A 12960-nucleotide genomic window follows, 5' to 3' on the forward strand; every position below is an offset into this window, starting at 1 on the left:
TAACAAACTTTAGTAGTTTCGACGAGTAACATAAAGTGCACACATTTAAAGATTGTAAGAAGTAAGCAGGAAATCAAGCGTATAGGATGTTATATTTTCCTCTTCTTAAACTGATATTCTTTCCAAGGTTACATATTTACAGAACATAAAGTATCACAGCATAACACTTGAATTGAATATACGAAACAACCACATCTGATAAAAGATTAATTTTAGATAAGTGCCAGCTCTTTCGCTGTTAATTGCTTAAATATATATTATTACATCATATATTAAAATATTTCTAAGTCATTAATTACTTCTCATTTACCTGGGTTCACACTAAGATATCTTATTGCAGTGACTATAAGCGCCATAAATGTATTAGCTTAAAACTCTTAATCGTTTTCATTTAACTTGTCAAACCTTTGCAAACAGCTCGATGACAGTCGGTTCAAAGGTCAGGGTGACCACTGCACCCGCAGGCTGAATTACCGTAATACCGCTGCGGTCACACTGATTGACTGCATCCGCAGACGGTGTCCGCCGCCAGTATACTGTACAGCTCAGGCAAAACCAGTTGATTACAGAAAATCCTACCCTTTCGGTTTAGCACTTGTACTACAAAAGGGATGAGCCAGGCATCACGGGATTGTGCTGCTCACACTGCATCGAGACAGCTGCTTCTTTAAGACGGAGGCAGGGTGCACCGCTGTTTAACCATGGTGTTTGAGTCTCTGGTCAGCGATTTATTAAACAGGTTTATAGGCGACTATGTGGAAAATCTTGACAAGTCTCAGCTGAAGATTGGCATTTGGGGAGGTAGGATTCTGCGTGCATGTTAACGTTTTCACTGCTTTGTAGCTATTGCTATTAAGACGGAATCAGGAAAGTAACTCTCATGGTTCAGGGCCAAAACATGTCAGTCTCGACAGTTGTAGCCAACTGAGCGAACAAGAGTGTATTACAAAACACATCACATGACGAGCGAAAATGCCTAAGTCTTAAGTTTGCAGTATGTTGATTTATTCAACGCAGTACAGATGTGTTGATTGTCGCATTTGAGGTGTACAGTATACGGTTACCCAGCTGTGTACACGTCCATAATTAATGTTTACACTGCTGTGTGTGGGAGGGGGGGTGCTGTACACAGTGTACGAGCCCAGCAAGGTTTGTGTTTTTCAGTGTCTTGATGAATGCTAACGTCGCCTCTCAATCAGAATCAACGCCTCTGAAGGAGTCTTTAGCATGTGAGAGATAAGCCACAAGTGAGATTTGATAATACTCTTCTCTACTTGTTTATAAATAATGCTAAATGAGAAACTGAAATATCCTGGGCGGTCTGCGTTTTTTGGCATCCAAATATTAAGAAACCTCTTATTTCTAATTAAAATATAATTCATTTTACTTCATTTTATGGTGTATAACTTGGGTGGAGTGGTGGCACTGTGGCTAAGAGGCTGTGCCTGTGGCTGGAAGCTTGCCAGTTCAAATCCTGTGGCCAGCAGAGGAATCCTGAGCAAGGCCCTTAACCCTAACTGCTCCAGGGCAAGTGATCTTGTCTTGACTTATTTTTGAAGAGTGGAATTGTCCACAGTTCTTTTGGAGCCGACAGCATTTTCTTTTTTGCTCTCACTTATGTGACAAAACCAGTTTGAGATGAAGACAAAGCTTCTAATGAATTATTTTTGTGCAGAAAACGTAATGATAGATGATGTCAATATGATATGTGTTTGAGAGTTTAATCCTGCAAATAGGATTTAATAGCAGCCAATATAACCAGGTGGATAACTGGGCAGTATTTCTAGACTTAGTTTTTCTGCTTTTTCCTAAAGAAGTTTGGATATATCGATGTACTTAATGTACAGTATATAAAAGATGGCAAAAGGCAAAATTTTAAGACCATTCATACGATGTTGTAGTGTCTGAAATATCTATCAAGACAGTATTTTGTGACATTGTCCATAAAATATTTGTCATCTGTTATTCTTTGTCTAATACAATAGAATGGCATTCAGTTGAATAATATATGTTTGGGGATGGACTCTAGTGTTGCATTTGTTTCTCAAGGCTTTAGAAAGGCCTGAGTAGAGTAGTTTCATGGGAGGAGCTTAATTCTTGGAAGCCAAGCACGTGTTTCTAAAATTGCCTTTTGCCATGTTCTGCCACAATAAAAAGGTGCCCAAAATTGTGACCCGTTTCCCTGTGAGACAGTAACTCCGTTTCAAGCACATTAATGTGCAGAGACACACCTGACATTGCTGATGTTCATGGGTGTTTCAGTGTCATGGATAATGACGTATAACTAGACAGTGGTAAAACAATCATTATTCTTCTTTTCCTTCACATGGATTGTATTATACAGATATTCTTTAAACATTTTCAGGTCCGGTCATGGAGGCCAGTTTTAAAATGTTGGTTGCTAGCTATTTCTCCTCAGTTATTAACCTCCTACAAGAATCCCATTGAAACAGTCATTTTGTTGGCAAAAATGTTAACTTCAGGTACTGAGTATCTTCATTCTTCTTTCTCCACTTCAGTAATGAAATGACTCAGTCAACCACAGTATAACAGTATACTGTTTTCTTTATTCTACTACTGAATTCTTGTACTTTTAATTAACTCCTACAGTAGTGAAAATGAATGTTGCACAGTGGAGCTTTTAGAGGAAGAACGTCTACAGTGTATTGCATAAATCCCTAGATAAACTAGACTGGTTTGTCTTGTTATGCTGTACATTGACAGAGCTACAGTACAGTACATTAAGAGTAAGAATGTTGTCTAGTATGTCATTGACTTTTCTTAGGGAAGATGTGTTTCATTCCCTTTTCTGATTCTGTAAATTGGTTTAAATTATTGAAGACAATTCTGTAAAACAAGAAAGAAGAAAGAAAAATCTACCACAAATTCACCCAGGTCTCCACTGGTCATGTCTTTTGAAACAGCTCTTACCTCATCATTATTTGTGTTGCTTTCACAATCTGTGCATGGTTGAAATCGGGTCTAAATCATTAACTTGGGTTCTGCCCACCCATTATCTTCTAATTGCTAATGCCACAGTTTTGTTTTGGTCTAAAAAGTTAAACAAAATATCCCTATTAGTGTTGCTTAAAGTAAAGCACTTGGTGAACTCAGAGAAGTCTTGTCTTTTGCTTTTATTAAGCTTGTTATATTCTCTACCTTCACAGTGATTAGCAATAACCATGGACACCAGAAACCTGTGTGGACAATTTTCTTTACAAATTAACATGATTCTAACCTTGTCATTGTCTAATAGTGATTGCCCACAGATTAAAATGTCCTCATTAATTAAGCAACTATTAACTTGTTAGTTAATATTTATTCCTCTAGTACAAGGTTTTATTCATCTGTGCACAATGAAGATGCAACAGTCTTTAAAGGTTTATTTCAGAAGTTGATTGGACACATGCATAATGTTATTGTCATTTTTAAATAGCGTGCAGAAAGGTTTTGTGATTGTATGATTAGCTTCATCCCTTGGGATAACAAAATACCAGTCTCAATGTTTGATTTCTGAGTTAATATTATCAGAATAGGTTGGCATGCGTTAAACATGTGTATAAGTAGCCATTTAAAAAGACATGTATTTATTTAATGCAAGAACAGTGAAAATACAACCATGCTCCAGTTGAGTAATAAAGATTGCCTCTTTGCTATCTCTGTGATTTCAAGGTGGTCTATCTGTCTAAAATGTTGTCTAGAGATGACAGTGTGTCTTTGTGGTGCTGAATAATGCACTCCAACAATCTCTCTACCGTCAATGTATGCTGGACAGACCTGATAAAGACAGCAAAGTCACACTGGGTGTAATGCAAATTGTTACAATGTTCTAACCAGTCAGGGGTGTGGTCGAAGTGTCACTGTGCAGACATGCAATCTTCTATGTCAGTAGACCAACCTTTGGAGCTGATTTCAATAATGCAGTCGGCAAGTGCAGCAAAGATTACATTGGAAAAACTTGAGTAAAACAATGTAGAGGTCTTATCCTTGATGGTCTAATACATTTCTATAATTCAGGTGTTTGGTGGAAAATAGTCATGAAGTTTCATATAAATACAGTATTTATGTTGCAGCATCTTATTGTATGGTGGGAGTCATTTTGTGATAGAAACTTTTGTTGTTAGGCACATGCTGTGTGAAACTGCTTTTGTTTTACTGTGGAGATCAGATCCTTTACAGCAGGATGGACTGTAATATTTAATTGTTATGGTCCAGGCTGGTTAAGAGGGCTTCTTTTATCAGGTGGTAATTTCGACCTGCAAAGCTAAATGTGAAAGAAAATACTTATTACTGTGAATAATCCCCATTAATTATTGAAGTTAAGGCAATTTATGGAAGGAATAGGAGATTATCATGCTCTGTAAACTGTAATAAGGTGATTACTGTTTTTTTATTATTGTATTTTTCACAAAGCCAGTATATGGGTATGGATTTTTCCAGAACTGTTCTGATTGTATAATTGATCCTGGGATGTTTATAATCACTTTTAAATGAATGGAAATACCTTTAACAGCATTATATGCAGTGTGCCTAAGATAATATACTTTGTACTTTGATCCTGACCTTTTAAATAGTTTCTTTATGACAAGACTGCAGTAGGGTCTGTTGAGTACATGCAATAAAGCCAATAAACTACTCTTTTTCTATTTGCAGGTAATGTGGTTCTTGAAAACCTTAAAGTTAAAGAAAATGCCTTGGTAAGTACCAAGTTTTTAAGTGATGGGTGTGTGAAAGTGCATTCTCTGGGAAAAAAAAAACTAACTTTACATTCATTACACTGTTGCCGCATGGAAGCAAAACACATTCCTTCCACTCTTAGAACTTAATACAAAGTAATCTCTTTATAGTCTGATGCAATATGTCACAAGGCTTCTTGCACAAAAAGGGTTATGACTCAGTATTCCTGCAAGGCAACCCTAGTTTCGGTGTTAATTCAAGATTCTGAAGCAGAGCTGGAACCTGAGACGGTTATGATGTAGAATTTTTATGAAGCCTGCATGTTGAAGTCACTTTTGGAAAGCTAACCTAGGTGTGTATTAAGGAAATGAGAAATGCAGGGAATTGTGTAAATGTCAGTGGCTGAGAACAACGGAAATGCCATGTGATTGAAATGTGCTTACAAGACATCTATGGTCTCGGTGATCGGAAGGTGTACGTGTCAAGCAGTGTTCCAACAACCATGCAACAATAAATGGTTACTATAGACCCATTGTTACTAATGGGTCTGGTCTATGTACCATAAATGAATTATTGATTATAGAGTTGATGGTTTCTTTTATAATGTCAGTCTTGGGGGGTGGGGGGAAACTTCTGGTTAATTGAGTCATGAATTTCACTGTAGTTGTGATAGGTTTTTCAGCTTTACCTGTATTGCTCAGAGGTCCTAAAATAGAACACTAAAAAAGCCTGATAAATTAACTGGAGAAGGATAACATTGCTGATGTAAAGTGGGAGTGGGATTGTTTGAGAGCACACTCTGGAGTGAATGACTCAGCTGCAGGCTTGCTTTTGAGTTGATCAGTGGTCTTGGGAGCATCAGTGCTGTAATCACTGCCAGTCAGATATTGAATACAAGTCATGGAGTGGCTCTGGAAAATTAATTAGAGGGATTATTGCTACAGCTAGTCTTTTTGCCTTCCATTTTGGCAAAAAACGTGAAAGATTGATGTCCTTCATAAAACAGGCTTTTGCTCTGCAACCTTGATCTTCATACCTATAGAGATTATTATATAAGTATAACTAAATTTCAGCTATAATAACACTCCTTTGATATGTATTTGTTGTTATATGACCATGATATTTAATTCCCTTGTTATTATTTAATTATTTCATATTGGTTATTTTCTCTAACAGAGCGAGCTAGATGTTCCCTTCAAAGTTAAGGCCGGGCAGATTGGTGAGTATGGCTGTCCTGTTACTTTGACAGATTTTAGACAAGTACAGACCGCAGTTTTTGGTCACACAATACCAGCACTACACATAATAAGTACATTGGAACTTTTTTCCAGTGAAATGAAATTCCCCTTTGGCTAACTTAATGTTAATCATTGTCAAAGTCCGCAAGTGAAATAGTGACAACGTGTGTCTAGCTCTTCCCCTGCTATGAGTGGATCCTGATCCTTCATAATGTTCCAGTACTCGGGTCACCCACCACCTCAAGCAGTGGAGAATTCTGCTATACCAAAAGGCTGCACTCCTGTCATGAGAAAATTCAAGGCTATTCTGGTGTGATTACAGTACAGTATATTGCCATAATGGACTCACTTTCAGTGTACAGTATGCAACAAATGTACAGTAGATTGTTCTTTGATCATTTCCTGCTGTGAGCTTTTTGAAGGTCACTGTACATTTGTAACGTGATGGTCCATATCAACCTTGCTGAAAGAGACAATATCTTTTTGAGAATATCTTTAATTTTAATTTTGACGTCTATATTTGTAGTGCATTCCCTGCCTTTTGTACATCTCTTTTGTGATTTTTTCACGATCAATAAGAATTGTGAAATATTAAAAATATGTATGTAGTATACTGAAGATGATAGGTAGCATAAAATGTAAAGAAAAGAAGTGGTAGTGCTGTTTTTTTAAGAATGCAGTGATGTTCAGCACTCTTTACATGACCTTTTATTCTCCATACATTTCATTTCATTCTTTTTTCAAAAGCCGAATGAGATGTTTAGAAGAGAAATCTCTATTAGAATTTCAACAGCACTGTACTGTATTTCCAGAACATTGTAGAGCAGTAAGATGTACACTTCTTACTTTGTAGGAACCATATCACAGTGCAGTCATTGTCATTTTAAAATCACTTGATTAAAAAATGTAGCTGTTTCTTTTAAGCCATTATTTTCCATGTAAGTGTCACTGTTTATGTTAAAAGGCCACTCTGAACACCAACTCATACCAGAGACTTTCAGAGTTAACTACCACGTAAGCTGATATTTGAAAGAATAGAAAAAAGGAATCAGATGAATGAAATCATGATGATCAGATGCGATCTCAGGTGCACTTCAATTTATTGTTTTACTCGTGTTGTTTGAAGATTCAGGTAAATCTTGGAAAGTTGTTACAGTTCTGTCATTTAAGAGAGAGATGCATACACAAAGATGGTGTTTTGTCTTCTCTCTGGTGTGTGGCTTTGCTATTGCAGTGATAAGAGAGAGGTCAAAATCTTGTTCTAGAACCTTGCCAAACAGATTGGTGTTTCTGGCCTATTAGAAGAAATTTGTGAAAATTGTATGTACACCAGAAATTTACAAAGCTTTATTTTTCTGTTCACCTGTTGTGTTTTTTCAAGTACCGTATCTGTCCCGAATGGAAAAATCTTTTAATAGCTTAGAAACTGAGGCCGGTGGAAATCGTTGTTGGTACAGCTTTGCTGCAGACATTTGACACATGACAATAACATACAGAATATAAATACAGGACCAGAATGGACAATATACAGTACAGATTATTAAAATGCAGGATGATGAGAGACAGTACACAATACAGAACATAAAAATGCACTCTATAATCAAATATGCATAAAAATGCAGAGTTGATGCCCTTCAATGTAAACATAGACAAATGTAAACATAGACAGATCAGTTCAATTTAAATGTGATACAGTTCATAAAGCACAATACTAAGTTTTTGATGGTTGGGGGCACATTAATGGTTGAATTCTTACAGTCTGTAAGATTAAAGTTCGAGAAAAGGGGATGTTCTCATCTGAATAGTTTAGACCACATTTGTATGAGCAGGAATATCTGTTTTCCTGCTTTTCAAAAGCTTTTGTGTATCAGAATTGTAGAAAAGTTTGTGTATGGATGTAGAGTTTTATGCTCATGTGGCCTATGTTCTGAGATGTATTAAAATTTTTTGCTGTGCTGTAATCGGCTTTATTTAGCTTGCGGTGTTGTGCACTGATTTGTTTTCATTTTATTACAGCAGCTCATGGACTCTTGGAAGATCTTCATGTTTTTATAGTTCCGGTGTCTTATAGGCTTGTGTAATTAAACTGTTTCTCTCCAAATGAAAGATTCTTTTTCAACACACAATATCCTTCAGTGTCTTCTAACAGGAGTGACTAAGACTAGTTGGACTGCATGCGGTACATTTTTAAACCTGCTGTCTCAACACTGTGACTTTTTACCTCTACCCTTTTATGCTACCAGCTATCATCAGTATACTACATTCATATTTTTTAATATTTCACAATTCTTATTGATAGTGAAAAAATCCCTGGGTAGCATAATAAGCAGCTGCTGCTGTGAGATGACTTTCTGAATTTCTGTGAGCAGAATGACATTAGTTCTTTTTTCTTTTTGTGTGCACATCTCGTTTCACAATGTTGTGACGTGCGATACCCATATTGCTTTGCTTCAGTGGTACAAAACGCTCATGAACAAGGAGGGCAGGTGGCTGTTTTGGTTTTCCAGCAAGAGGTTAATGGATCTTGACAGAAGTGACTTGTGACTTCTTGCGACTAATGCTAATGATGCATAAAATGTATATCTGTCTCCAGTGAAGAAACAGCCCCTTATGATTTTGCCATTGTTCTATTATTACAAAGACCTAAATGCACACAGTGATACTGTCAGTGTGAATGATACTGAGCAATATAACAGGGTCCATCCACCCATTTTCTAAATGCTTCTTCCAATTCAGGATCGTAGGGAAGCCAGAGCCTTTCCTGGCAAGCAACGGGAGCAAAGCAGGGTACATCCTGAAAGGAACACCAGTCCATTGCAGGGCAGACACACAGACACGTACACACTCATACCTAGAGCTGCCCTCCAACAGAGTCCTTTACTGTAAATCTCAATTTGAATCTGTATGGACCACTGGACACCACTTTTTTTTTGCCAAAACCTGAACTCATTTTATTGACTGGGAATCTCTTTTTGTATTGTGCAGCTCTCATTGGTCAAGGCTGCCAAAGAATGGTGATTTACTGTAGTATCATTCATCAAAAAAGATCTGTTGGAGTTCTGTTCTAATTTTGAGAGTCTGATCAGAATGAAATCAGGCCTTGGCATAACATATAACACAACCTTCAGTTTTTATTTTCTGGAATATCTTAATACATTGGAGACAACTGATGCAAGAAGGGCATGTAGGCTGATATGAGCAGTTAGACCTCGAGGTGCAGAATGATGCCTTCATGGAATATTTTTGTTTCTGTTATGAGGATAACAAATATATGATGAGATTAGTATTTTTCAATATTTGTTTCTGTTTTAATCCAAGCTCTGTTTGATTTTTACTGTTTCTGTTGTAGATAATTGGACACTTTACATCTTGGTGTTTTAATGGACCAGTTAATTTTGACAAATTTTGATCTAGTTGTGATTAAACTGGTTTGCGACGTTGCCTGGATTTTAGGCTTATTACTTGAGCTCTCATTTCAACAAATTTAATTTTCACTTCTAAAACCTTCTAGTGGCATTTCCTGGACTGGCATGAAGCAGATTTGCACAGTAGCTGCTACATATAGGCGTTGAATAATGAGCTCAATTTTTTTATCTCCTTAGTTGAATTGTTGAAGTACTCCTCGCATGACTTTTTATCTTTTGTGGTTTTCCTTTAAGCGCATGTGAAGAGTAAAATAAGCACACTCAGAAGTTTCGTCTTTACGTGGTTTATAGTCTCCGACTTTGAGAAAGTTTTCCTGACACAATGTTAGTGTCAGGCAGAGTAAGAGCTTTTTAATAACATTTTTTAAATTTATATTTTGAATGTTTTTCCAGGAATATTATTTCAGTTAGAATAGTAGATCCTAGTCTTGAAGTTTAGAAACATCAGTTTATTTACTGTAATCCTTTTGCTTCATTTTGAGAATTTACACAAGATTTTTGAGGTAAAACTTGGTGATACGTGAAGCAACAAAATCATCAGGCCCTTAAAGGTTTTTACACATCATTTATTTTAAGAAGTGAAAAGAATAATATTTGTTTAATCTGCCTGTGGACTGTGGAGCACAATCTGACCCTGAGAATAACATTGTGTGCCAGTGCAAACCTATGATACAATTACTTCCTTGCACTACAGAAACTTGATTGTTTCTTGTGTGGATTTGTATGCACATGCATATTGTCAAGACAATCTGAAGGTCATTCTGTCCCAGTGTCAAGCCTATCTTGAACATCGAAGAAGCTTTGTACTTTAAAATTTCCAAGCGTTTCTTTGGAATAATTATACTGCATATTTGCATTTTTCCTTCTGGCTTGCAATGAAGTGTGAAGGATGAAAGATCTCATAACATTTAGGTTTAATCATGGTTTTTAGTGCAACAAGGATTTTTTTAGATCTTTACTTTCACACATATCATATAATTAATGTATTATTGCTGAGGTCCCTGATTAATCATCAGTAGTTTTTTCTTTTTAGTTCATATGATTTGGCCCTAAGATTCAGTTTCTTCTGATCTATTGTTACAAATTACATCTAATTTGTGTGACCTAAGCTATTCGTTGTTTCTTCACATGGTCTGAGTATTTTGTTCATGTTTAATGCCAGGTGGGTCTTTTTTGGAAGGACAGGTTCTGTTTTGTTGATATGCTCATAATAGAGAATATTTCACATTAAAAAAACTGTTATTTGTGAGTGTGTCTTAAATATCAGCTGTAATTAAATACTGTCTGTAAAAATGGTAAACCTATTTAATTGAAGTTTAAAAACATGAGTTCAGCAACTGAATGAATTCTGAGTTCTCCAGAAGGAGAATTGTTAGACCCTAACAGCTCAGACTGAGTATTGATCACTGGTTGATGGAGTTTGACTTGAGACATTGGGTCAAGTGCAATGAAGTTACAACCATTTCTTTCTTATGTTGTTGGTATTCTACATCTACATATTCTACAATATATCTAATATTTAGAAAATCCGAAGAATAAGCATTTGTTTTGCATTTTGTGAATGAGGTAAACTCCGCCACCATTTACTTCCTCTGGCATCCCTCCAGGGTTATGCATCATATCACATCAGGGATCTGATGCATGGTGATATTCACTTGATCACATCAGGGATCTGATGCATGGTGATATTCACTTGTCCCTGGGTTATGGGAGTCTTCACTGAGAGTATTCTATCCATGTTGTATATTTCTTCAGATAGATACAGCAGGAAGGGTAGTTCATATCAGTTTTTTGTTTCCAGACAGCAAAAAACAACATCTAGAAAATAAGATTATTATGCTGTAGCCATAAGCAGCAGAATGTCTCACAGAAATGGGGGCTGGAGCAGGTCTAACTAGGTTATTAGTCTACAGCACAGGTTTTTTATCTGTGTTTTGTGGGCAATGTGATTAGATTCAGGTTCATTGTGTGTAGGTTTGTATACAACCTTGTTATTTTGATGCTAACTGATAAAGCATTCTTACTGTCTGCTAGACGCAAACAGTATGCTTGAGAGCTGTACAGTACCTGGAAAAAATATGACATGGGTTTTCAGCCATAGCATCTTCCAGTACAAGCACTTTTAGCTGGACCAGACATCTCTTACGATAAAGTGGTGACAGAATATCACTTTCTGTCCTGTAAAATCTGTGAGAAATTGGAGCGCCTCTCTCAGTACCAGATTTCAGTGACATGAAGGAAGAGCCTCAATTAGGAGAGCACAAAAGCATATTGATCTTCACCATCATTTATTTCTAAGCAAAAGACAGCCTGAAGCTCCTTAATTGCCTAATTGTATGACGTTCACAGCTGTTGACTTTGAGAGCCAGTTTGCTCCTGCCTGGTGAGCCGTGATGTCATTGAAATCCGATAAAAGCCGTAAAATGCCTACCCTTCAGGCAGGCTAGGCAGCCCTAATAAGACTAGATGATGGAGTTTCAGAGCTGCTATAGCAGACCTCCTGCACCATTAAAAAAATTAAACATGAAAAGTAAATTTGCTCAAAGCAAGTGTTATAAATAGATAAAACCATTCATCCAGTCTTCAGGAAAGTCTTGTGGGGGGGTTGCTGGGCAACCCCATTAATTGCAGTCTGAGCCGGAGCTCATACTGGCTTAGGTCTGCACATTTAGATTTTGTCTGCTGCAATCCCTTCTGGGGACATGGCCTTACAGGTGAATTAACTGTCCCCCACATCGTGAAGCCATGAGGAGTTTACAGTGAAGCGGTTTCAACATGTCTTTCATGGTATTTGGATATAGCCAGAGCTACACTACCCTTCAGTAATAGTGCTGGATTTGCCAAGGAAAACAGGACCACACAGCTCACCTAGTGCAACACAGAAGATCAGAAAATGCTTCTTGTTCACTGTGGCATTTGAATGGTGCTTTGAAAGGATACATTGCATACTGTGTAATTTGACTTTATATGCACCAAATGTTAAGCTGGTAATGATACGTTACCATGACATTTAGAAAACAAGCTGTCCACCAGGTTTAAACTGTCAGATTCCAAGTCTGCTTTTCTTTGACATTTTATGGTATTACATAATGGGTGAACTAGTGAGTGTTTTGACTAAAAGGTTGCTTGCTGAAGTGCCCTTTCCTTGGCCACGGAGTCCATTTTAAGCCTGTAAATGAAAAAAAGAGCAGGTGTTCCTAACCATAACTAAATACAGATAAAGTAGCTGAGGCTGATCTTGGTATTCTAACGAGAGGTCTCGAGACAAGTATTTGCTTTTGTTGAAGAAGAACTTTATATAATCTTTTTTTTTTTTGCTCATCATGTTCCAGGAATGATGCACTTCCCGGACAGACACAGCAGCGAGAGATATTAAGTGGTTGGGTTTTTTTCAGGGAAGCTGACGCTGAAGATTCCCTGGAAGAACCTGTACAGCGAGGCTGTGGTCGCGACGCTCGAGGGCCTCTATCTGCTCGTCGTCCCGGGGGCAAGTAAGTGGTTCCTGGGTGTCATTTCTCTGTATTGCAGCCTTTTGGTTTGCAATACTGAAAATGAATTGATTGGTCTGAGGTTTTGAACACTATTGCTCAGTACAGCTGTACTGTGCCATTTAACTGGGA

The 12960-nt window shown here is 37.2% G+C and overlaps 1 protein-coding gene across 5 annotated transcripts in view; it reads left to right on the forward strand.

Moving 5' to 3' along the window:
- The first annotated feature begins 522 nt into the window (after positions 1-522).
- Positions 523-12960, forward strand: part of vps13c (vacuolar protein sorting 13 homolog C) — a 98626-nt gene continuing 86188 nt past the window's right edge. For 2 of the 5 annotated variants that reach the window (XM_015343621.2, XM_015343622.2), the window contains exons 1-4: positions 525-801; positions 4654-4697; positions 5854-5896; positions 12736-12831. In XM_015343621.2, the coding sequence (XP_015199107.2) occupies positions 702-801; positions 4654-4697; positions 5854-5896; positions 12736-12831 (283 nt within the window). In that variant the 5' untranslated portion in view covers positions 525-701. Of the gene's footprint in view, positions 802-4653; positions 4698-5853; positions 5897-12735; positions 12832-12960 lie in introns of all 5 variants that reach the window. The other 3 variants (XM_015343623.2, XM_015343627.2, XM_015343624.2) reach the window with 2 other exon arrangements.

The sequence above is a fragment of the Lepisosteus oculatus genome, chromosome 5 (genome assembly GCF_040954835.1).
Source record: "Lepisosteus oculatus isolate fLepOcu1 chromosome 5, fLepOcu1.hap2, whole genome shotgun sequence".
Taxonomy (NCBI): Eukaryota; Metazoa; Chordata; class Actinopteri; order Semionotiformes; family Lepisosteidae; genus Lepisosteus; species Lepisosteus oculatus.